The 24,299-nt window shown below is 34.2% G+C and overlaps 3 protein-coding genes and 1 long non-coding RNA gene across 7 annotated transcripts in view; 3 read left to right on the top strand and 1 right to left on the bottom strand.

Moving 5' to 3' along the window:
• LOC147555152 (protein ACCELERATED CELL DEATH 6-like) overlaps positions 1–24,299 on the top strand; it is a 53,003-nt gene that overhangs the window by 14,451 nt on the left and 14,253 nt on the right. The window lies entirely within an intron of this gene.
• LOC147555156 (protein LIFEGUARD 2-like) lies at positions 227–6,085 on the bottom strand. The gene is made up of 5 exons (XM_086664286.1): positions 5,616–6,085; positions 3,156–3,177; positions 2,902–3,009; positions 704–867; positions 227–561 (listed from the first exon to the last, which is right to left on the bottom strand). Exons 1-5 carry the CDS (start codon positions 5,835–5,837, stop codon positions 355–357), a joined length of 723 nt encoding a protein of 240 aa, XP_086520412.1. The 5' UTR covers positions 5,838–6,085; the 3' UTR covers positions 227–354.
• LOC147555157 (uncharacterized) lies at positions 3,446–5,436 on the top strand. 2 transcript variants are annotated; one of them, XR_015235342.1, is made up of 4 exons: positions 3,446–3,655; positions 4,118–4,213; positions 4,746–4,909; positions 5,151–5,436. It is a non-coding gene; the product is annotated as an uncharacterized LOC147555157 (long non-coding RNA). The 2 variants fall into 2 exon arrangements; XR_015235343.1 differs by having other exon boundaries at positions 4,734–4,909.
• On the top strand, positions 12,169–24,158 carry LOC147555155 (uncharacterized). Of its 2 annotated transcripts, none has more exons than XM_086661660.1 (20): positions 12,169–13,367; positions 13,503–13,758; positions 14,145–14,250; positions 14,346–14,487; positions 14,713–14,977; positions 15,546–15,910; positions 16,116–16,189; positions 17,287–17,431; positions 18,722–18,911; positions 19,095–19,335; positions 19,991–20,452; positions 20,903–20,960; positions 21,253–21,340; positions 21,772–21,846; positions 22,124–22,207; positions 22,394–22,537; positions 22,788–22,869; positions 23,044–23,123; positions 23,209–23,263; positions 23,799–24,158. In XM_086661660.1, the coding sequence occupies exons 1-20, from the start codon at positions 13,088–13,090 to the stop codon at positions 23,862–23,864; spliced, it is 3,258 nt and encodes a 1,085-aa protein (XP_086517786.1). In that variant the 5' UTR covers positions 12,169–13,087; the 3' UTR covers positions 23,865–24,158. The 2 variants fall into 2 exon arrangements, with proteins under 2 accessions (XP_086517786.1, XP_086517787.1); XM_086661661.1 differs by having other exon boundaries at positions 12,226–13,367; positions 14,145–14,254; positions 14,350–14,487.

Below are 24,299 nucleotides of genomic sequence, written 5' to 3'. Positions count from 1 at the left end.
AAATTTAGAAAAACATGATGATCAGTGAATTAAATTTCTTCTTTTACTATATTCTTCTTTTTTATAACGATAAATTATTGCATCGTGTATAGTTGTTGTTCTTATTCTTAAACCTAGAATATCATACTTTTTCTTTTTAAAAAAATCCTTCGAACCTTGTCCCACTTTTTCTCTCTCTACAATCTTTGAAAAGAAATACACCCATTTTCTACATACACATCAAACAAATAAAAAGACTTTTTTTTTAATGAAACAACAAATAAAAAAATTTATTCCTGATAGACAATGTGGCAACATAGCTTCCTGCTTCAAAAGACAAAACAAAGCAAAAAAAAAGAGAAGGAGAAGATATTTCTAACTATCAATAGCTCGGAGGATATCCAGCAAAGCTAAGAAGAGATTGACAATATCTAGATACAACGAGACAGAAGCCCAGATGTACTCGTCGTATGAGTAACGCTTGATTATGTTATCTGTGTCGAAAATGATGTATCCGCAGAATATTATTGAAGTCAAACCTCCGTAAATCATGACCGATATTTTGCCCAATGGAAAAAAGATCTGCACAAAACAAAGAAAATAAGAAGACTGTAACAATGTTACTAACCTCGATGCATATACCGAAACACCACCAAATCATATTATGAATGTCAAAATAACTACAAGCAACAAAAAAAACGAACAAGTATACAAGGTTTGTTACCTGAATGAAGGAGAACGCTACGAGTACCATGAGTGCGCCAAACAAAAATGGTCCGAGAAAGTTGAAATCGTGTCCTCTTCGAGCTGCCCAGAATGTGTATAAGGTCAAGCTTACTACTACCACTGCTGTGAGAATGGCAGCCTCCAGAATAAGTGTTCCTGTTGGTAATCGAAATGTAAAGATTCCAATCAATACTTAGTTGAGAAATCTTATATTCCAAAATAGCAAGCTTTATGGCAAGTTCAACTGAGCATATATAACGTCTGGCTCTATTGACTATTATCGGTCTTTTTCGCTGGCATGAGATTGGGTTGAAGCAGTAAACTATTCTACGAAAAATGGTATATCATGGATAAAAATAGTATTTCGAAAGATCATTCAGAGATTATACTCTACCTGACACCTAGGTCGGCCTAGGTTTATCATATTTCTTAGTAAGAATAAACCATCTTTACGACTCTCCTAATGGTTGGCACTCAACATATATAATAAGAAAGTGAAATGTGACACAAAGCCAGAAATATACATATGGTGTTTGATAGACGGAATTTGCTGGAATCATGAATTTGCGGACTCATGAGTCCAAGTAATTTTTTGTTTGTTTGGTAACTAATAAAAATCTTATTATTTATTATTATTATTTAAGCATTTTAAACGCTTCTTTAAAAAAAATATTGAAGAAATAACCATTTTTTCCTTTCCTTTCGAAAACTGTTTTTTCGATAACCGAGATTTCCAGAAACTATTTTTTTCACGAAAAAGTTTTTTTTCGAAAACCGTTTTTCCTAAAAAAAACATTTTTTTCTCGAATATCTTTTTCGAAAACTGTTTTTTTATAACCGAGATTTCCTGAAAAAAGAATTTCACGAAAAACGTTTTTTCCCAAAAATTGATTTTTTTCGAAAACTGTTTTTCCTGGATTTATTTTGGGAAAAACACTCTTCACAAAGCAAAAAAGTATTCGGGAAATTTCGGTTATCGCAAAACAGTTTTCAAGGAAAACAACGATTATTCGGTAAAAAAAAATCGGGTTTGGAGAAAAAATATTTTCAAAAGAAAATTGGGTTTTGGGAAAAAGTTATTTGGCGAAGAATCTTTTTTTGTGGAAAAAATTTTGGGAAAAACGATTTTTCTATAAAAAACGAGTTTAGAGAAAAAATAGTTTCGGGAAAAATTGGGTTTTGAGAAAAACGATTTTCAGTAAGAAAAGTCAGGTTTGGAGAAAAAATAGTTTCAGGAGAAAACAGTTTTCCAAGAAAAATCGGGTATTGGGAAAAAAGTTATTTGGGGAAGAATCGATTTTCGGGATAAAAAACCGGGTTTGGAGAAAAAAATAGTTTCGAGAAAAACGTTTTCGAGGAAAAATCTGTTTTCGAGAAAAAAAAATCAATTTCGTGAAAAAATTGGGGAAGAAACGGTATTGGGGGAGAAAATGGGTTTTGGGAAAAACGATTTTCAGTAAAAAAAAATAATTTTCAAGAAAAAAAATAATTTTCAAGAATAAAAATGATTTTCTAAGAAAGAAATGATGTTTGGTAAAAACGCTTTTTGAATTTTTTTTTTTTTTAAATCCAAAATCCTAGCAAATCTTAGGGCATAAAAAGTAGGGTGGAATTTTGGTCCTACAATTTTTGGATTCAGGAATCCTTAGGTTCAATAGTCGTAGGATTCTTGGTATCCAAATAGACCATGAAATCTTGATTCCTACCAAATCTCACTTTTGGTAGGAATTCTACTTAGAAATCCTGCAACCAAAGACACCACTATATCATTCTAATTTTTAGTTTTTTACTTACCAAAAAGAGTATGTAGAGAACAAAAAAAATAAACGTCCTCGCTCCTACATCTTAATACCATACCAAGTCCTATGCGGACAGTTCATTAACTGCAACTGTAAAAATTAGATCCACAACATTTGACTAAACCGTAACCAAAACCCCTTCCTTCGCTTGAAGATAAACCACATAAGATTGACACATACAACAAGTGTTTTCCTATCGTGTGTCGTTTTAAGTTCTAAGGCATCAATTATTTTCATTTTTGAAGTTGAAATTTTAGAATTGGTATTATAAGTTCGGAGATTTTCCTCTTGAAAAGTGAAAAAAATTTATGACTTAACTAACATTCGCCCTAACTCAGAAGTACAATCATCCAATGTAAAAAAAAAAAAAAAAAAGTTTTTGATCCTTACCCTTTTATGAAAGCACAAGTTACTCCAATAGCCATGGACATGGCAAGAGTAAACAAAGTAAGAAGAATCAAATTCACGGGATGCCACTGATAGTACATAGATAGGGGAAATAGAACTGCACAAATTCAAAATTAAGTCTCAAATATTAAACCTGACAGATACCAACAATAGAAATCAAGAACTTAGATAACAAAAGATAACTCCTTTCTTTAAAATTTCCACAAAAAAAAAAAAGAGATTAGGGTTAAGAAATTGAATTACCAATGAATGGAGTAATGATAATCTATATCTCTATATTATAAGGGAGGAGGGTATCTTTTTCCCTCCTCCCAATGGTCCAGATTTCACCTCCCATCTTATAAAAGACGGTCGAGATTGAATTGTTAAAGTTTGATGGCTAAGATTAGCATTTGAAATCAGTTAAGGGATGAGATCAAAACAAAAGGCATCTTTGAAGATGCCATTTTTCCTTTCTCAAGAGTTATATTAAGCCCAGGTAGCCCCAAAAAAGCACTTCCTTCTCAATCCTCATCTCATTCCCGCTCTCACTCCCTCATCTATTCACGTTTTTCTTATTGATGTGGCCATTCAATCTCTGTTGAAACCTTTATCCTCACTCTCATTCTTTCTCACTAATTCAAAGCCATCAAGGCATCAACACCTCTTATTTCTATTCACTTTGGGGTTGAATCATCGGTTGGGTTATGGGGCAACCTAAGATTTCTGTTGGATGCTACGATTTTGAGTTAATTACATATGGGGTAAGTTACAACTTTGAGTGATTTTTTATCATCCTTACAATATAGATATTTGATGCATTTAGAGTTGATTCGAAGTTGGAATGCATTTAGTTCTGCACGTCAAGAGTTTGACGAATTGTCCCACTAAATTTTCTTATATTCTTTTCTCTTTATATATTTTCTCATCAATTTGTCTCATCTCTACTTTTAGGTATTCTTTTTTAGTTTAATCCTTTCATGCTTTATGTATTCTTTTTTGTTTATATGTAAGAGGGTGAATCCATCTTTAATTAGCTGAATTCAAAGAGTTAGTCAAATAATTTGTCGTCATTGCATCGTCAATGTACTTCACAGTTGACATTAACGATTTGGTAATTTGTTGGTATGAAAGACTAACACTTTAAAATTGTAAATATGGAAGTAAACATGCTTTCTTAGGTTATTAACTATATCTTGCTTTGTATGTTTACGTTTTTGTACTAGATCTTTTCTCAAAATTTCGATGCAACTCTTGAATTTGGACCTATTTATTGAAACTTCAATGTGTATCAAGAGAAAGAAGGTTATCAAAGCAAAGAGGTTAGTTTCTATGTTTTCTCCTCTCACTATACTCTCTATTATGGTTATTGCAGCTCACTTATTTTGCTTACACACAAAGTAGTTAATGTGATGTGGGGATTTTGTATGTCTTATCTCCACCACATTTGATAAGAAAGATGATACGAAGGTCTTGCAACAGGTTTGTAGACATGGTTGTTGGAGCTTCTCTTCTTCTATTGTGACTCAAGCTGATTTGAAATAACTTCTTGCAGTAAATCTGACTTAATGTTTGTCTCAATGTTATTTCTTACTTTGGTATTTTCAATCGAAGTCTAATTTTAATTTTACAGAATTAAAAAAAATCCTATGATGTACGTCTGAAGACCTTTTTTGAGTAAAAGCATTGTACTTTCTCTCTCTCCCTTTCTCTTATTATGTTTTTGTTTGAGAGGTTTACAATAAGCACTATACTCAAAGTAACTAATTCTTCCACAACCACGTAAATTTTTTCTTACGGTTAAATTCATTTGTGATGTTCTCGCTTATTAAAAATCTATAGTTACTTTACCAGGTTAGAGTGGCTACTTCACCAGACTAGGATGTGTTCAAAGTCCACAAATAAAAATGGAGAAAGGAAAGATGGGGAAGTTAGTTGTTTAGGTTATTGATCATTTTTGCTATTATTTACTTGGAAGATGTCGAGTTCGGCCTCGACCTCTCTCACCTTCCTTGCAGGTATCTCTTCATCTTTTTCTCTTTCACAGTCACTTTAGGCCTCTCCGTCTCTATTTCACAGTGAACTTATGATCTAGGGTTTCCTTTTCAATCGTTAAAACTATTGTTCAAGGTGTTTGATTTGTTTAGGGTTTTGATTTTTTTATCCAGGGTTTCCTTTTCAACCGTTAAAGCTCTTCATACTTTATCCGTTTGTTTACTGAACACCCCTCAACTTACTGAATCTTGCTTTTGTGATCAGGTTCTCTTACTCATCAACTCATCTTGAGTTTAGTTCGAATGATTACTGAATGGATTGTCAAAGAAAGCACTTCTTGCCAAAGCACTCTTTCGGGTTCAAAGTCTATTTCAGGGAAGTTCGACGATTAAATATCTACACAAATATATCTTCAAGGGTAAAGATCGTACGACCGTGGTTGTGAAGGTCAAGCAGATTTGTCGAAAAAAGAACCTCCTGTAAATGATCTTACGATTGTGGTTGTGGAAGCGTCATACGATATTCAAAAGAGTTCCGAACTTATGTTAAGACGAGGATTTGTAAAATCAATTTTGTTGGACTAAAACGACATCTTCTAATGTGTTGATTTAATAAAATGACATCTTCTAATGTGTTGATTTAATATTTCAAGTTCGATCTATTTTCTTATACGCACTTCACTTAACTCACATGATAGAACTGTCCGTGCCCGTCGGGCACGGGTTATACCCTCGTAAGAATATAAACAGCAAGACCAGCAAAAGATGAAACAAAGAAATTTGAAATAGGATGAACAAAAACAACAACTGAAGCAACAACAATTGTCAAAAGTAATTGGAAAGTTAAAATCGAATAGATCTTTCTGATGAAAGCCCATCGAAGTTCAGGACTTCCATGCATCATTGGATACAATAAACTACTACCAGACTCAACATCTCCAGTTTTCCACATCTTCACAAAAATCTAGTGTTTTATTTAGTAGTATTAGTTACAGATCAATAACTTCTGATTGTTCAATTGATGAAAGGAGAATGGAATTAGGGATTTTTCAGTCTGGGTATGTGAGTTTGGTTCGATTTAGATTAGAGAAAAGTTGATTGAAATGGATTTGATAGAATTGGGGGAAGTGAAGTTTATAGTCAGCGTTGTTGGCTTCGGTTAGAAGGAAAATATGGAAGTAGTATTTTAGTTAACTCCACATAAAGGTAAATTGTGCTCCTATTTATTTACTTTTTATAAAAAAAAAAAGATGCTAGAATCACAAAAGATTTTGACAAAAAAAAGTTCCCCGCTGATGTGGCGGTTGTGATTTTCATCTCTCAACGGCCTAGATTTGGTCAAAGTTTGAAACCACACCCGCCACATCAGCTGGGAACCTTTTTTTGTCAAAATCTTTTGTAACTTTATCATTTCCCTAAAAAAAAATTGAAAATTGACTACAATGGTCATTAAATGGTACATATAAGCGATGTGATAATACGATGCCGAATTACTACTAAGTTGAAGTCCGATGAGTTCAACAAAAAAAAAAACTTGAAGCCCGATAAAATTAATGACCTAAAGTCCGACGAAATTAAATAGCCTAAAACCTGTACGAATTACATTTCAATATTCCTGAATTTACACTTTCATGGGATCAAATATGAGACTTCTACATTGCAGAGTAGATGCATTTACCAACTACCAGTTGTTGGCAAATGTGCTCCTATTTTAAACAAGAAATTGGACAAAAGATTCAACTTCAATTTCTTTTGTCAAAAAAATATTTGGCTTATCAAAAATTTATACATTTGTAATTTATATAGGTAAAAAAACTAAATATTTGTATTTTATTTAGTTAAAAATTAAATACAGGCGATACATATATTTTACAACTCTTTTGCGAACCAGTTATAATCATTTTACAACCAAATGTAAATTACAAAAACAATTAAAAAACTGAAGACTACAAAGAATTGAGTGATCTTTTTTCATAAAAGAAAAATATTTACATAGAATTTTGACCAAATTTTGCTATTTTAAATTGTGGATAGTTCGAATGACGTTCAGATTATGGACTATATTTAAGCTATTGCTGAGTTGTGGTCGGCCGAATCGATTAATCTGATTTTGGTTGAACCTAACAAAACGGTTACTTGTCAAACTGAATAATATTCGACCTGACTCGCTTGAAAAACTGATCAATCAATCTAGGTTTGATTTGGAGTATTGATTTGAATTTTAGAAAAATGTCCAAGTGGAACCGATTATAAATATAATTTACATATAATATATATATTGTTAAAATTGATTTTAAATTTGAATTTCATTCTTCTTGCTTAATTTCACTTTTTTTTCCACATGTTTGATTTGGTTGATTGAATCCGACTGGACCAATTAAACAAACTCAGTCGAGTCAATTTGAACTGAATCCAAACAAGTTGATTGTTTGATAGGTTTGATTTTGATCAATGATTTAACTAAACTGCCATTGTTTGGTTTGATTTCAGCGTGACTCTAAATAATTGACTAACTCACCGCTGTTTTGTTGACCTTAAATTGAAACTAACTAATCTTTAGTCGATTAGTGTCGGCACCTAATTCCGTGTGAGATTGAAGGGCTATGGAAGTTTTTTAGTATTGCTTTTTGTGGGATAGTACGATCTTAAATGATAATTAAAGAAGTCTTGTGTTGGTGTTCTAAATCATATAGTTTACCATTAAACTTATCTATTGCCTAATTTGTATTTTCCTAATTCATATTTAAGGTGAATTTATTTAAAGGCAGCTAAGAGCAACTTGTTATATTTGTTAGTTTGCTTTTTATTTTTTGTGGGGTGGTCATAATAATACCACCAAACCTTTGTGATAATTAGACATGTTGTACTTTTTTTTTTTTTTGAGATAGACATGTTCTACTTACACCACAAAAGTCAAATTACCTTTTGCTGCATCAGATAATGATGTTAAACTCCATTTTATGTTGTAAGAAAGTCTCTGTATACCTCTGCCATAACAACAAGTATTTAATATTAACCAACATGATAACATCAAATATTTAGTGTTAACAGGAATGTTAAAGGCCACTATTCATCCCTCCAAAGATGGTGTATTTTTTTTTTTTAATATCTGTATTAAGTTCATTTTTCTTCTTTATTAATTTAATTATGACATTCATTTATTTGTGTAGCTACTTAACGAGTAAGATTAAAAAGTTACGGGGGATGTGTTTTAAGTCCAAAATCGCATGATCAATGAGTCTAGAGACCAAAGATAATCTGAAATAGAAAATAAATCCACTGAAAGTAAATTACATGTCTATCCTCTCATTCTCTTTTACTACCTAACCTATCCTAAGTTTAAAAAAATAACCTAAAATAAAATATACCATAATATTTAGAGATTCATTAAATGATTTCCTCAAAAACAAACTTTCCCTCCAGAAAAATAGTTGCCTTTTCGGTTTAGCAGAATACTTTGTTTTATATTTCTATTAGAATTGGGCAAAAGCAAACTGAAGAGAGAGAGAGAGAGCATCGTCACTTTCTAATATACGAACTAGGTTTTGATTTCATTCATCATCGACACCAAATTAAACCGAGTGAAAAAGGCAAAAGCATCAAGTGGGAGAGAGAGAGAATAGATTGCTGGTTTCATTCATCATCTACAAAAGTGAAGAGTAAGAAAAAACAAACGTTAAAATAAAATGTTGTTAGACTCGATAAGATTATACCAGCATAGAATTTTATTAGAATCGACCTATTGTAACAAATTCATATCAGATGGTAACAGAATCAAGAAAATGTTAGTAAAATACTGAAAATGTAACAAAAACAATTTCATATAATATATTTTAATTACTAAAAAGTATTTGTTAACCTACTGTAACAAATTCATAAGATGATAGCAAAATATTCTTGCTTTTTAAACTACTGTATTCATATTCATTCAACAGATGCTAATAAAATGTAAAAATTGCTATTAGAATCAATAAGATGCTAGCGAAATAGTATTTGTTGTTTAAACTACTTTATCAAATTCATTCATTAGATGCTAGTAGAATGTAAAATATGCTAGTAGAATCTGTAAGATGCTAGCAAAATAGTTTGCTTTTTAACCTCACAAACGAATTTGTAGATGTCTAATTTGATCGAGGTAGAAATAAAAAGCAAATCACAAATTCATACTTTCTTGAAGTTCAAAGAACATAGAGTTACAGAGAGAGAAAATCGTTTTTGCGAGAGAGCATCTCGTTTTAGGTAAATATCCATTCAATTGGTAAGTTAATTTAGACAAATATCAGTTTTGGAAATTATATATTTTCTTGAATTCAAAGAACATATAGTTACAGAAAGACAAACTCATTTTTGGAAGAGAGAAACTAATTTTAGGTACATATCCATTGATTTGGTAGGTTACTTTAGAAAAATATAAGCTTTGGAAATAAAGATTAACATTAAATATCCACCATAAATATTCTTTCATAAAATTTATGGAAAGAACAATTGTATTAACTCAACCATCATAAACCTTTGGTTTACCAATGGTTAAAAAATATCTATGAAAGGGCAAAAATGAGAGAAAATTAAAAGATTGATGCATGGGGCCCACCAAATAGTGAATTTTTGGACTTATTTTACATTTTCGATTTATTTTGATTTTATTTTATTTATTGATTTAGGAGTGGATATATGATTAATTGCCCCCCTTATTTTTGGACTTTAAACTCAAAAATTCAAAAAGCTAACATAATAAATTTTGATTATGACAAAAAATGTTGTACTTTGTTTCGTTTATATATTTAAAATTAAATTTAGTGATGAACATATTATTCAACGGAATCAGATAATAAGTTTCTTGCCCTCATTGCAAAATACAGTATTGTATTTTGTTTGACTTGTATGTTTAGATTTAATTTTGTAATAAACGTATTATTTTCTTAAAATAAATATCATAATTAACGATATAAGAGTTAAAAATGATAAAAAAATAGTTAAGAGATAATTTTGGCATGATGAATAGTGATCGCAAATTTATGGTTGGTATTTATTTGATGAAAATACCAAATTTTTAGGTGGAATATTATTTTTGTTGTTTTATTTGGTGCCAAAGTTATTCTTTTTGAATATTGACTATAATGGTCAATACAAAGACATTGATACATCGATACGACGAGATAAACACGATAACTCTCAAATTGTTTTTCTGAATTGTTCAGCGTGTGCCTCGAACTCTGGACCTCTAAAGTGGAAGATTATACCTCTTACCACTCCAACCAAGGATTATTGGCGATAACTTCCGAATTACTACTGACCTAAAGGCTGACGAAATTAAATGACCTAAAAGCGACGAAACGAAATGACATAAAACCCACATAAACTATTCCTGGATTTACACTTCATGGATAGAACCAGAAACCACCGCGTTAGAGAGTAGATGCCCAGATGCACTGACTAATAAGTGATGCCAAAGGTTGAGATGCTAATAAAGTAAAAGAGTATCTGACTTATAATTCAAATTTGTTTAATTCTTTTGCTCTCTAGTCTCAATCAATCCCGTGGCGTTTAAATTCAAATTTGTAGGGGGGAACTTCTTGGGTATTTATTTACGCGGGAAGCTTTCCTCTTTCGGTTATAAACCCGGCAACTCTCTCTCTCTCCAATTCTCACCGGAAAATCACCAAATCGGCAATCGTCTACGTGAAGAAGATCGAACATTATGCGTACGGGATATGAAGATCCGGTTTCTTGGTAACTCATTCTCTTCCTCACCCCTTTCTTTATGTTTCATTTTTCTCTTTGTTAGGGTTTTAGGAAATTTCAAATGCAAATAGACTGATTACAAGATTTAATTAGTCAAAAATAGACTTAAGTTTAGGGGTTTTTAATTAGTTTTGGCCCTTTTGGGTTCACATTAATCACAAAGAAACGAAATCCACTGTACAATGATGCTGCAGATAGAGTATTGTGATGATCCATTGATACTATTTGACTTGAAAATCATGAAGAAACCGTTATAGGGTAGTAGTCCATGACACTAATGGTACATTTTCTAGGGCAAGTTGTACGTCGCTCTTTCATTTACTGGATTCTATGTCATGATTAATGCTTCTTCTTTTCTTTGATCAGTATCTTTCCACTCACTTGATTATAATTAAATACAAGTAAGAAACCCTAAGACACAATCTGAATTATGAAACTATCACCAATATAGTTGTCATAGTTGATGGTCAAATGTTAGTTCCAGTTCTCATAGTTTATGGTCAAATGACGGTTTCCATTTATTTTTTTGTTTTTAACCTAGATACTAGTTCAATGTCAGAAGACTCGTAACTTGAGCGATTGGCGTTAGTCACACTTTGTAGCACTTATGATTGTGAAAATTTATATGTTCTTCAATGTGGACATATATCTCTTGCATTCAACAAATGTGGGGATTTTGTAAATTACAATTTTAACAAATACGTGAATTTTATTTTTGTTCAATGGCAATTGTGAGGAAGAAGACGCGACACTGATTATAGAAAAGTATGAAAACTTTAAGGAGAGGAGTACTGATGACTAAAAGCATCTTTTAGGGAAAGAGCTGACCAGATGCCACCATCCAGATAGAGATTATGAAATATCTCTGGTGGAAGCCACTGATGGCTACTTCTTGTGCACCAATAATAGTGAGCTAGGCAGCTAGCTGTGTCCCAATACTTCTAGGCAGTGAGCTAGCTGCGTTCGAAAAGTAAACCGAGTCCATTGAAGGTGTAGTTCTTGATTCTTGACCTGTTAGAATAATTTACACTGGTTATCTCTTTCCAATCGGAAGTTTGTCACGAAATTAGTAGAGACGAAACCATGTTGATGGCACATTTACTACCATCCCTTGCCTCAACTTAAACAAGACCGGTTAAATTCATTCCATAATTAGATTTTGGTTCTATTTTCTTCTCATTTTCTTTATCTTGTTATTGTCAATGCCTGATGGGACCATGTTGGCAACTCTACGACATGAATCTCCACACTCAATGTTTTCTACTTTATTTTGTTGCCGGTTTAAATAAAGATAGCATCGCTTTCAATTGATTACTGTTTCTCCTTTTGCAGAATAAAACATCTTGATGATTTATACGAAAAGAACATGCTAAGATGCTATACTTCTGTTGCTCTGCCAAATAGACAAATATTACGAAAGCATCAGGTGCCTGTTATCTTCAAGCATTGTAGTTAAGAATTGGAGTGGGTCTCAGGATAAGAATGGTTTCTACTTTGTTGCTCATTTGGATACAAATGCCTTTTGATTACAGTGTTAACGTATGCCGGAAAACTCAATCTTGACTATTTATATGTAATGACTAAGAATGTATACTTCTACCTTATAGACAAACATGATTGCAGCTTGAGCTGAATGTTTTCTTCAATATCGGTTACTTGGGTGGATTTGGATATTGAAGATGTTGTGTCTCGATAAGGAGAAATGCGATCTTGGGTACCTATTGATTTCCTCCCATCATTTAGCAGCAATGGCTCTGGTATCTCATCTTATATACTCACATCTATATATTCTCCATTACAAATATTATTTATTTCATTCAACTACATGATTAGGAACGATTAAAATACACACACACACACACACACACATATATATATATGTAATATGTATACACGCATGTTTACTTGCATATTATAATTTTGTAAGTCTCCGTTGCTTCGCTACTTTTGAGCATCTTTGGAGCTCGTAAATTATACTTGTGCTGTAAAAAGAAAGATTAGATATGCTCCAACTAACATGATTCCTTAGAAAAAAGTTGAACAATGAAAATAGATGGCGAGTGCCTGGTTAAAAATTGATCAGGTTCAAGTCTATTGGAATTGAGGAATGGATCAGTGGACTCATTTTGAATGGTGGAAGCCAGAAGGAGATGGGAATGAGTTGTTTTTCAAGGATATTTCTTTGGGTGTGAATAACATTTCTCTTGGGTGCGACTAACCACTTTGTTGCCAGGGAGAGTGGATTACCCGCGAAAAAATGACCTAGTTCATCATCTTCACATGATTCTCTCTCTCTCTCTAAATTTTCTCACTCTAACAAGTTTTTTTACCTGATGAATTAAAGTTTTTCTTTTATGTTCAATTCTTACATAGACTTGGGCGATTAGCTCAGAATAGAGAAGCATCAAGTGAGAAAAAGGTTTTTCAGGTTCTAATTTCATGAAATAAACAGACAAATAGATGATCAGAGAATTCAAATTCCTGTTAATCTTATTAGGGTTTCTTCTAGTTTCCTTCATTGATTCTTCTCATGGGGAATCCTCAACTTGTTTGATGGTGTACAAAGAAGGTGGTGCACCAGCTGTTTTTCAATCCCCAAAATGCCCACGTTGGTCTCTCTCAAATGAAGAAGCTTTCCAATGGCAAACTGAGAACTGTCAATCTGCTATTCTTCAAGGAAGAAGAAAGTACCAGGAAGATCGTACCTTTTGTGCACTTGATTTCAGGATCCCCTTTCCTGGTAATAACCCAATTTCATCCCCAATTTGTTGATTATTTTTATTTTAGTGGAAAATTAGTTCAATTGAACAGTGATTGAAATACATATTATGGGTAAAAAATATTTTGTATGATTTGTAATTGGTTGTTTATCTAGGGAGAACTGGATTGAAGGAGGTTACAGTGGGAATTGTAGCAGTTTTTGATGGTCATAATGGTGCTGAAGCTAGTGAGATGGCTTCACAACTACTATTAGAGTACTTCTTTCTGCATGTATATTTTCTTCTTGATAACATATATTCTGCTGCACTGAAGAAAACAACTGGAAAATTGTTGTATAAAGGAGAATTGGATGTTGTTTTTCGAGGTCTTAATCACGATGAATGGAAACACCATCATTTGGATCTTCGAAGGTGCTCCTTCTTCCATTTTTTATAACTTTGTTTTTATTAGCATGATCCGAACTAATTACTAGTGATTTTTGTTAGAAAGTAATTACGTAATGGCAAGAATGTTTCATTGATTGAATCCATGAACTTCGTAATTGAAACTTGAGTTGCTGTAGTGTGGCTATTCTTTGCTGTACGTTTCGCAATTTTGTGTGCTGTTTTTGTATACTCTTATCTCATAGTCTAAGTATTTTACAGATAATCTTGATGCATAGGATTAACTTTGTGGAGTGTGGAATGTGGAATGGTACAGGGTTTATTAGAGTTACGATAGGATCCAGTGGTTGATTACGAATAGCCTAATATTGACTACATGTACCTAAACTTTGGTACAATTTTTAAAATGACAGGTCTAAGTGGATGTTTTCTGATATTTTCGATGAATCATTCCACATGGAAATCTTGAAGGAATCTCTATTGAGGGCAATCCATGATATTGATGCAACATTTTCTAAGGCAGGTTCTACTTGACTTAGTTGTTTGAACTTCCTTCTGTGACTTTACCATTTGATTTTCTGTCAGCATGATTTGAGAACTTTCATTTTTTTTAGGAAGCTTTCAGAAACAATTTGAATTCTGGATCTACTGCTACCATTGTTCTCATCGTTGATGGTCAAATATTAGTTGCTAATATTGGAGACTCAAAGGCTCTTTTATGTTCTGAAAGATTTCATTCTTCTAAGGAGATTAAAGGTTTGGATACTTGGCTAAGTTTTCAGTTTATATATCAGTTCAATGCATATTAATCTCGTGTCCTGCAATTTCTCTTTCTACTCTTTATGGTTAAACACAATATGTGTTGCTGCATGCCCTTCAAAATAGTATGCTTTAATGTTTTCACTATTCTTCTATTTACTTCCACTTGAAAGTTGGAGAAAGGTGAGTTGGTTTTGGTTCACTAACACTTATTAATTGCAGACACTATGAAAAAGTTGTACAGGGAGAGAAGGCGCAATAATGATATGTCTTCTATAAGGAAATATGAAAATTTCAAAGGAAGAAGCTCCGATGGCTGGAAGCATCTTTCTGTCAAAGAGCTAACTAGAGACCATCATCCAGATAGGGTTGATGAAAGATCCCGAGTGGAAGCTGCTGGGGGCTATGTTGCTGAGTGGAACGGTGTGCACCGAGTGAATGGTGAGCTAGCTGTGTCCAGAGCTATTGGGGACGTGTCGTTTAAAAGGTGTACTTCTTAACTTGAGAAAGTAATTTACTTCCATTTCTCGTATTAGAAAGTTCTTACAGGTAGGAAAACAAGCAATCACTCAGATTCAGTACGGAGAGTTACTTTTTCTTTTAAATTTTGACTGATGTCGAGGAAGCTTAGTGGGAAACAAGCAATTCTCACGTGACAAACGGAGCCTTAAGGAACCACAGTGTCTTGGTTTTCTTCCTTTCTCCATGATCCTGGTGTTGAGGAAGCGGAGTATTAGGCAGCAATTAATTGTACTTCCGCTTTTGCTATTGAGATATCTAGTATACTTGTTAGAAGGAAGGCATAGGTTCTTAGTGTCCCGAGTCGACATCCTGGCCCAAATTAAATATCGCGCAATCCCGAATGAAGGAGGGAGTCCAATTATTGGATTCAATCTGTTCTGCCCCCATAGTTGCATCCTACACAAATTCATTACAATCCTTGCATGTTCTGTAGCTCCTGAAAACTTATATTTTATTGTAAAACAATATTTTTATCACAGTTAAAATTTGGAAAAGATCTAACATTCTTCATCTGGATTCTGGTTTATTGACAGTTATGGGGTTATATCTGCTCCTGAGGTGACAGACTGGCAACCTTTAACTGCCAACGATAGCTACCTTGTTGCTGCATCTGACGGTGTGTTTGAAAAGATAACCACACAGGATATCTGTGATCTACTGTGGGATGCACACAAAAAGCGCAGTGAAAAGCAAGAGAACTTGACATCAGGCATGTATTCTTTAGCTGATTGTATTGTAAGCACTGCTTTTGAGGAAGGCAGTATGGATAACCTGGCAGCTGTTGTGGTTCCTTTAAGATCAACTAGTTATTCCCGGACTCCACTTAAGAAAACATCTGGTGGAGACGGAAGCATTTCATCCTCAGGTCGACTGCAGAAGCTGAGCATCACTGATTCAGGTAACATCATTCCTTTAATATTTTCGAGTCTGAAGTTTGACTTTTCAAAGTAACAAGTTTCGAGGTAGTTTCAGTTCTGTTCGTCACAAAAATGAGCAATTTGTTGGAATGATATTAGTTTGAAGTCGTGTTTTGCTCTGTTTACCCTGAAAATTTTGGTCAAGATCCATGTTCACTGAGTTAATTGTATGTCACCTCTCTGCAGCTGAAGCTATCAATTCTGGTCTTGTTCCAGTGGCTTATGCTCATCGGGTTATGACAACTTTTAACAGGCTATTGGTAAGAATGAATGAAGTTAGTGTAGCCGAAATCTTTGACTATCATGTGATTTTTGTTACCTTCCGAAAAGTTTTACTTACCTTTCGTGCTTATAGTTAGCAATTAAAAATCTTTCCTTTTTATATGTAGCAATATGTTTTCTGCAGAAGGGTTTTTCTAACCCTAATAGTGAGCATAGGTTTCTAGTTTGTGCTACAGTCAATTTCTTATGTTCAGTTGGAGCTAAAAAAAAGTGGGTAGAAGTGCAATACTTGGGGAAGAAATACTAGATTTCATGGAGTTTTTTGTTCCTCTTTCAATCAGTGGTCTTATCTTAGAACTGCAGGTGTATTTTCATTCGTTTCTTCACCTTGAATCCTTTTTGTTCGTCATTCCGTAATTAACTATGAAGCGGCTCCATCTTGTTCTATTATGTCTTTAATCATTTCACTTTTATTATCACTTCGAGGGAAAAGAACTCCCGAGAATACATTTGGTTTTCTTCGACTGCATCTATTCTCATATACTAATCTAGGTGCACTCTTTACTTCGTCACATTCACGCATGTTTTGCTTAGATCTGTCAAGGGAAGTGTGTACTCGTTCAGTTTAGAGTTAATTGAAATTGTTGTCATGCGCTAAATTTGTTTGAAGAAAGGTGAATAGAATTTTATTGTCATTATTATGTTATTTGAGTCGTCAAGAATCATCTTATATGGTTATAACATATATGTAAATGTGTAGTTCTTAACCAGTATTCGTTGGTTAAGTTATGTATTTAACTTGGTATATGCTTATTATCCTCTTTTCGATATTCAAACTTTTATATTATTTCTTTCTTGAATTGAGATAGTAATACGGTAAAACATGCATTGCAATTGAAGTCGTAGCTTGGGATTGTGTGGGACTAGTTTTTGTATGCTGACCATGTCACATTTAAATTTAAGAATGTAGATGGTAGATATGAACCATGAGGCACTTAATAGAATAAACAATGTAAGCCGTATTATATATTTCTACGTACATTTTTAGGATTTTTGTTCTTGATTATATATAGGCAGTTCTAATTAAAAGTTTCGTGATTTTGTACTGTTGTCTTTTGTTCTCCTTCTGCTTTAGGTTGAAGGAACACAAGATTGCTTTTACTTATCTGAGAATCTTAATGAAAACAAGGATGCTATTTTTGGATCTCAAAAAGAGGTGTTGGAAGATGAAGTTATTCACCAGTCACAGGCTTTATCTGAGCCCTTCGCACAATTTTCTAGTAAGTAAACTTACTTTCTTATTGATTCCGCTTAAACTCTTTTACTTGTAGTCTATGTATTTTTGTTATAGATTATAACCAGGGGCGAAGGTATTAGTGGGCTACACCAGGCTGCAGCCCGGGTCATATGTTTAATAAGTAATAGAAAGGCTTTGCCATCATTTGAGCCGGTTTAGGAGAGATGGTTGAGCGTGCATCTCAATAACCCTAATTGCTCGATCGACCCCTCCAGCCTGTGTTTTTCTTTACCTTATTTTTTCACTTTCACATTGGTTTCTATATTGATATTGACCCTCTTACTTCTCCACTGGTTCTAATTTCTTCTCTCTATTTCTCTATAAACAGTTTCTTCTTGAAAAGCATAACCATACTCTAATTTCCTAGTCGATTTCTCAAAATAAAAATAAAAAAGAGTTTCTTCTTCATCGAATAGAGATAATCAATTTTCCCGCTATTAAATTTGGTCCATCTGATTGAAGAAAAATATTCGCACTTTTGATTAGTTGTACGCAAACCAAGTAGACCTTAAGATTCTGGTAACCAAACTTAATTACTTTATTTTCACATAATATTACTGACTTTAATTTCAGCCCGGCCCATTGTCAATTCCTGACTCCGCCCCTGATTATAACTTTATTATATTCGTTCATGTCGCCGAGGTATTTATGACGGCTCCTGTATATTATTTTTCTCATGTCCTCTTCAATAACCTTGTGCACGCAGCATGCACCATATATTTTAATCTTAAAATGCGAAAAATTTGGAGGTCGAGGAAGAGATTACTTAAACTAAGAAATTTAGAATTGGGTTATCCAATAGCTTACTAAACACAAGTTGTAGAAGCAAACTCTAAGAAAATGCTATGTTTAGTTAACTTAGTGAAGTGCCCCAGTTCCCCACGAAGGATGTAAGTTGTAGAACTCGCTAGATTGTCAAATTCTTAGATTTATTTGAAAAGTGTTTTCATTGTTTACATGCCTTTCTTAATTACAGTGTAAATTCTGCAATACGTATGGGGTATGGACAAGAGAGTGATCTCTGAAATCTATTGTTCGGTTGTTGAAATTTGGCAGACAGTTAACAGCTTACCTTCCTTTCAAGGAAACATATTGTCGATAAGCGAGGATATTACTTATATAACTTATAGGTCATACCTAGTTTGCTAGAAAATGGCGGAGTAGCACGGTCGAGTTCCTCTCATGGTTGTGAATCTTGTCTATGTATGTGTGTGTTTCTGTACATAACACATTAAGGTATATTAACTGGGCTGACTGTCTGAATATTTTTCAGGTGGTCCTATAAATTTGTATACTGACAGAAATTTGTGCTTCAATTTTGGAATGGATATCAAGGAAGAGAATGGTCAATGCATAAATCCTGAAGGTTTTGCTAGCTTTCTTGGGTTGCTCGAGTCCATTCCTTTTACGAATGATAATTCAAATTCTTCCGAGTCATTTGGATATGAAACACCTAACTCAAGGTAAACTTTTCATCTTATGTTCTATGTTGCATTTACTTGTCTTCGAAGATCCCATATGAATTCATTGAGTGTTTCAGAGATCTGTACTATCCAATGTTTGTCTGTATTTTATTTGCTTCATTGTTGCGTTGTGTAATTCTCTTGCGAATGGTTCTCATTTTTACTAAATCTTCTTGTTATTAGGTATGTACTGAAAAGAAGGTTCGGACGCGGAGCATTTGGTGATGTTTGGTTGGCTTTTCACTGGAATTGTTCCCAAGATGGTGACAGTCAGAATAAGATCCACTTAAAAGAGAATTACGCAGTCAATAATTTTTTTCTTGAGCCAAATGAGTATAACACGAGTTCAGAAACTAACTCATCGAATCATAATTGTGATACTGGTCCTGACAACGGCAACCTGTTCATTTTAAAACGCATTATGGTAAGTTAATTCAGACACACCTTTTTTTAAAGAAGTTTTAGTGCATGTAACTTTCTCGTATGATTGTTGCTCCAACTCTTCAAATTTCTGTACGACTAAAAACAATTTGTAGGATCACGTGACCTAATTTTTGTAAAGCTCGAACTCAAATGTTCTTTAAGTTCATCAGAATTGAACGGGTTACTTCGAACATCAAATGCTAATATTTAGTCTTTTGTGATGCATATGCAAAAGTTGTTACTTTTTTTTTTCGCGCAAACTTCCCACTCAGTAAGCTGTTTTTTTGAAGGAGGAAGAAGGGAACTTAAATATCTTATAGCTAGCACTGCTTTTAATTTTTTTAAAGGAGCATTTCTCTTTATCAAGACGATAGCCCCCCCCCCCCCCCCCTCTTCTCTATTGTGCGTACCTAGTTAAATCAGTAATTAGGAATGAATCGATCGATTGGCAGTTCTATATTTTACTCTGAAGTTGTATTTTATGCTTAACCCATGGTTATCATTTACTAAGAAACCATGAACACAAATAATGTCTTCAACAGTGTCCAGCTCATGAGTTTATGATTGCAAATAATCTTTTTGATGAAATGGTAGGTATCATATACTTCATGTGATTGAATCTTCGAAAACTTATTGCACTACATTTCTAAAGACAGGTGGAGAAAGGGAACATTGTTTATCTAAGTGGATTGCGGGAAAGGTACTTTGGGGAAGTTTTCTTGAATGCCTCTATATCTCTTGAAGGCCAGCTAGCTACAGGATCACCAAAATCATTCTCTGGAGAAACACAATATGGTAGCTGTGATCTCTTTGACATGAACGAGTCAATTCGATGTCAAAAAGAAAATTTCACTACACATAAAATTGAGGATGAAGAAGGTCTGAAGCATATAGCTAGGTATATAGAGTCTTTTGAGTCTCAGTCAAAAGAAATATGGCTTGTTTTCCGGAATGAAGGTATGTCCTTGTCAAAGTTGATGTATACAACGGATGGCACTGGTCAAGGAAAGGGTGAAGAAGTTCAAAAGATTCAGCTACTGCGGCCATCTATGTGGTGGAAGTGGCTGAGGACAACAGAAGTAGGAAAGGAGGAAATGCGAAACCTTATATGGCAATTGGTATGTCCGTGTAAGATTCTTCACCTTCAATTGTATGTTTTCTTCCTTCTACTTCTTTCTCTCCAGTTCTATGGTCAGGTAAATTTTCATTTGCGTAGGCGGCCGTATTTGTATTTGTCATTTGTCTATATAACCTGATCTTTTATTGTCTGAGATGCGAAAGTTTTTAAGAAAAAGAAAAAGGATAAGCTTTTACTTAGTATATGGTGTTGAATCTTTGTGTATTCTTCAATTTGTTGACATGAGCTTAGAAGGTAGAGAATTGTCCGTGCAATATCTTGTATTAGTAGTATTAGGATAATCAGCTCAGTTGAATTAACAAGACAGTGATAGTAGGCAGAGTCATCAATCATTCACGTAACTTCTGTTAATTTTTGTAGTTCAGTACAAATTATTAAGACACTTTTTGGTTAATACTTAATACTTAATATCTGTTTTGTTGTGCTCCAGCTAATGGCTCTCAAGTCCTGTCATGACCGCAAGATCACCCACAGGGACATTAAACCTGGTGAGATAATAGTTCTTCATTTTTTGTCCCATCGGCATTTAACGCAGGAAAATACCATAAATACTGCTAAAATGTGATTTAGTTCCCCAATATTATTCAAGGCTCGTTTTTGTAGCTTATCAGATACTCTGCTAATTGGACAAAAACCTGACCAGGTGGAACCTGGAGGTAATGGGCGTGCCGGGTTGGTGCTCACTGAGAGAGACCATTATTTTCTCATAGGCCATATTACATCTTTAACGTTGACCTTGATTCCAACCCAAACAGATTGTTTATATGTTTCTTTTGATAGAGAACATGGTGATATGCTTTGAAGATGAGGAAACAGGAAGATGCCTGAAAGGAGTCCCAACCGGAGATAAGCACCAAATTATGAAAATGTATGTACATTTTTTTGATTCCTCAGAATGTATTTCATTATTTGGTTTACTTTTTTGTATATGTTGATAGGAAGGTATAATTGGCAAGTGCACCGTGTACCAATCATTGTTTATTCTTCACGTTCTAGGCTAGTCACTCGGTCGAGTTTGAGCACAATACTCCCAGTAGGCTGAACTGCTGAAGCCATGTTGACTTTTTACACAATTGAGTAAGCTGAAGACATGCGGTTTTTGTATGTAAAATGATAAATTTCTTTGGCTTACAAACCTTTAGTAGTTGCAAGGGTCACCATGGCCATTCTTTCCTAAGACAATTTGTTGACGGGCTGCTTTGGTTTACGAGTCACATTCTGGGCCTTCCAGCAATTAACATTTAGATATTTTTGATGTTCTAAAGATGCCGACTAGATCATAATCTTCTTTTCTTTCAGGCGCATTATTGACTTCGGTAGTGCAGTGGACGAGTTCACAGTCAAACATATGTATGGGTCAAATGGACCTTCAAGGTATGAATTGTTTCCTTAGTAATAGCTATTTGTGCATAAACTGTATCTTATGTGATTGTATAAAACAAGATAAAAGAGAAGTGAAAAATAAAACTTGTAGAGCTTTAAATCAGTTATAGACTTTTACTTTTGGTACTTTTAGCGAAAGGTTCATTTCTACTCTTGGCTTTTTTTTTCGACTTTGTTTTGGCCTTCTATAATGAAGTAATGAAGTCTTTAGTGGTTGTGTTTAATCTCTTTGTCTTATGGAATTTTTTTTTCTTTCTTCCACTTTCAGACTTGAACAGACACACGAGTATACTGCTCCAGAAGCTCTACTTAATGCCAAATGGTTCCAGGAGCCCAGAAACATAACACTTAAGTATGTCAGAGCTTTTCTCGTCGACTGTTAAGAGCGTTATATTGTAATTTGAATATTAAAAGTTATTATTGTAGTCAACTTAGCTTACCATATAAAATGTAAACAGTTCGTTTCACTTTTATGGTTTCTTATGCATTCACTTGTTTGTACGTTTCTCTTACCGTCGCAACTTATTTTTTTTTGTAGGTATGATATGTGGAGTGTTGGTGTGGTAATGCTAGAGCTTATATTAGGCTCACCTCATGTATTTCAGATAAATCCTCGAACCCGTGCTCTGTTAGATCCGCATCTTGAAGGTTGGAATGAAGACACGAAGGAGCTTGCTTATAAGTGAGTCATGTCCTTGTGAACTAATTTGTAAGAATAAACGGATATGTTACTGTTTTAGGTTCTTAGGTTAACCGCATTGAAAAATTCTCAATTTCTGGACACTGAAAGGAGTTCACCCGGCTAATGTACTGAAACTGAAGCCATCACTTGCTTTCCATTAAGAACATGCTAGTCTGCACAAGTTCAGGATCCCCCTCCCGATAAACTGTTTCTGATGGAAACTCATAGTTTTCATTTGTTATGGTGTCAGATTAAGATCGTTCATGGAAATGTGTATCTTGATTCCTGGGACCTCGTCAAAACGTCATCACAATAGAGATGCAAAGGATCAAGTAAGAACCATTTTTATTATCTAAGTCATGTTGGCACATCCATAGTTTACACCTAGCATGAAGATTTTGGTAATAAGTATGTAATGAAAAATAGTTCTCGATGTTATTAATTTAAACTTCAAGAAATAGCCCCAAGGGCGTGTGATATATAAATTGGTATCTTTTGGAATCAAGAGTGGCAGACCAGCTTCGTGGAAGTGCTCTGAAGAATATTTCTTGAATCAAGTGAAGAACAGAGATCCTCTAAAACTGGGGTTAGATTTTGATGCTTGTAATCACCTTATTTCTGTTAAGTTGCTCTCCAACAGACCTATACTAAGCTTGATCGACATTATGCAGGTTCCCAGATATTTGGGCCATGCGGTTGGTACGCCAACTTTTACTTTGGGATCCTGTAAGTCTTAAGATCTTCCAGCTTCTATATGTGAATCATGAAGCGTGAACACTATCAGTTTCTATTTTTCTTTTATGGTATACAAGCGTATGCAGTGCTAAGGCCAGAGAATCTAGTAGGTTATGGCTGTTTCATCTAGTGGAGGGACCAGCCGGCCTCGGCCCACAAACTGGGAGCAGTGGCTCAGCCTGGGCCTGTTCCTTGGTCGGGCTCTGGTAGCCCGGTCCACTTGACACCTTTAGTTTTTTTGAAGGATTTGAATCAATATATGAATAAGGACGCTACACAAGATTGCGCTGTTGTCTGAAACTATCAACCTTCATTCAGTTTAGGGCACTGCAACGTGCAAAACCTAGACAAAAGGTTAAATTGTTCCAGTGAAGGTTCCCAAGAAATTGTGAAATCTGCCGAGGATGTGGATTTTGCCCAATCGTCAAGTCTAGCTTCATCTAGATTTTCTCCGACTAAAATGTAGTTAGAGTGAGCAACATATGCAGTGGATTAACTCAAATACCACAAGTACTTTGAATTGCAGGAGGATCGTTTGGGCGTTGATGATGCATTGAACCATCCTTATTTTCAACCTCTTACAGAAACATGAAAGGGCAAGCGAAGTCAAGTTAATCCAGCAACTCATTATGCAATATCATTCTTAGAGCAGCTTATGTGACATTATGACCAGAATATCTGCAGTAAATATTTAGAGATATAGAGTCCATTTGTTACCTAATAAATCATGTTGAAGCAGAAGGAGAGATTTGAGGCTGTAACCTATGTGTTTCTTAAAGTAATAACTCACATTGTTTATATAAACTCAGAGATAGTTCATCTTAGATCTAGCAATGTATTAATATCAATTTAGGGTTTAATGTTATGCTTGTTGTCTTAAATAAAATATGTTTGAATTCGTGGGGATCTTTTACTTCTTTTTTCCTATTAATTTCACACTTGGGAAAGATAGAATCTAGTCCATCCTTGAGGAAATGAAAGTAGATTCCAGTGTCATATATACTTCCTACTAGAGTTCTTATATCTC

Source organism: Eschscholzia californica, unplaced genomic scaffold, assembly GCF_041429995.1.
Source record: "Eschscholzia californica isolate CP2 unplaced genomic scaffold, dmEscCali1.0.p SCAF_2, whole genome shotgun sequence".
Lineage (NCBI taxonomy): Eukaryota > Viridiplantae > Streptophyta > Magnoliopsida > Ranunculales > Papaveraceae > Eschscholzia > Eschscholzia californica.
The sequence above is the reverse complement of the archived record's forward strand: the minus strand, read 5'-3'. Positions and strand labels throughout refer to the sequence as shown.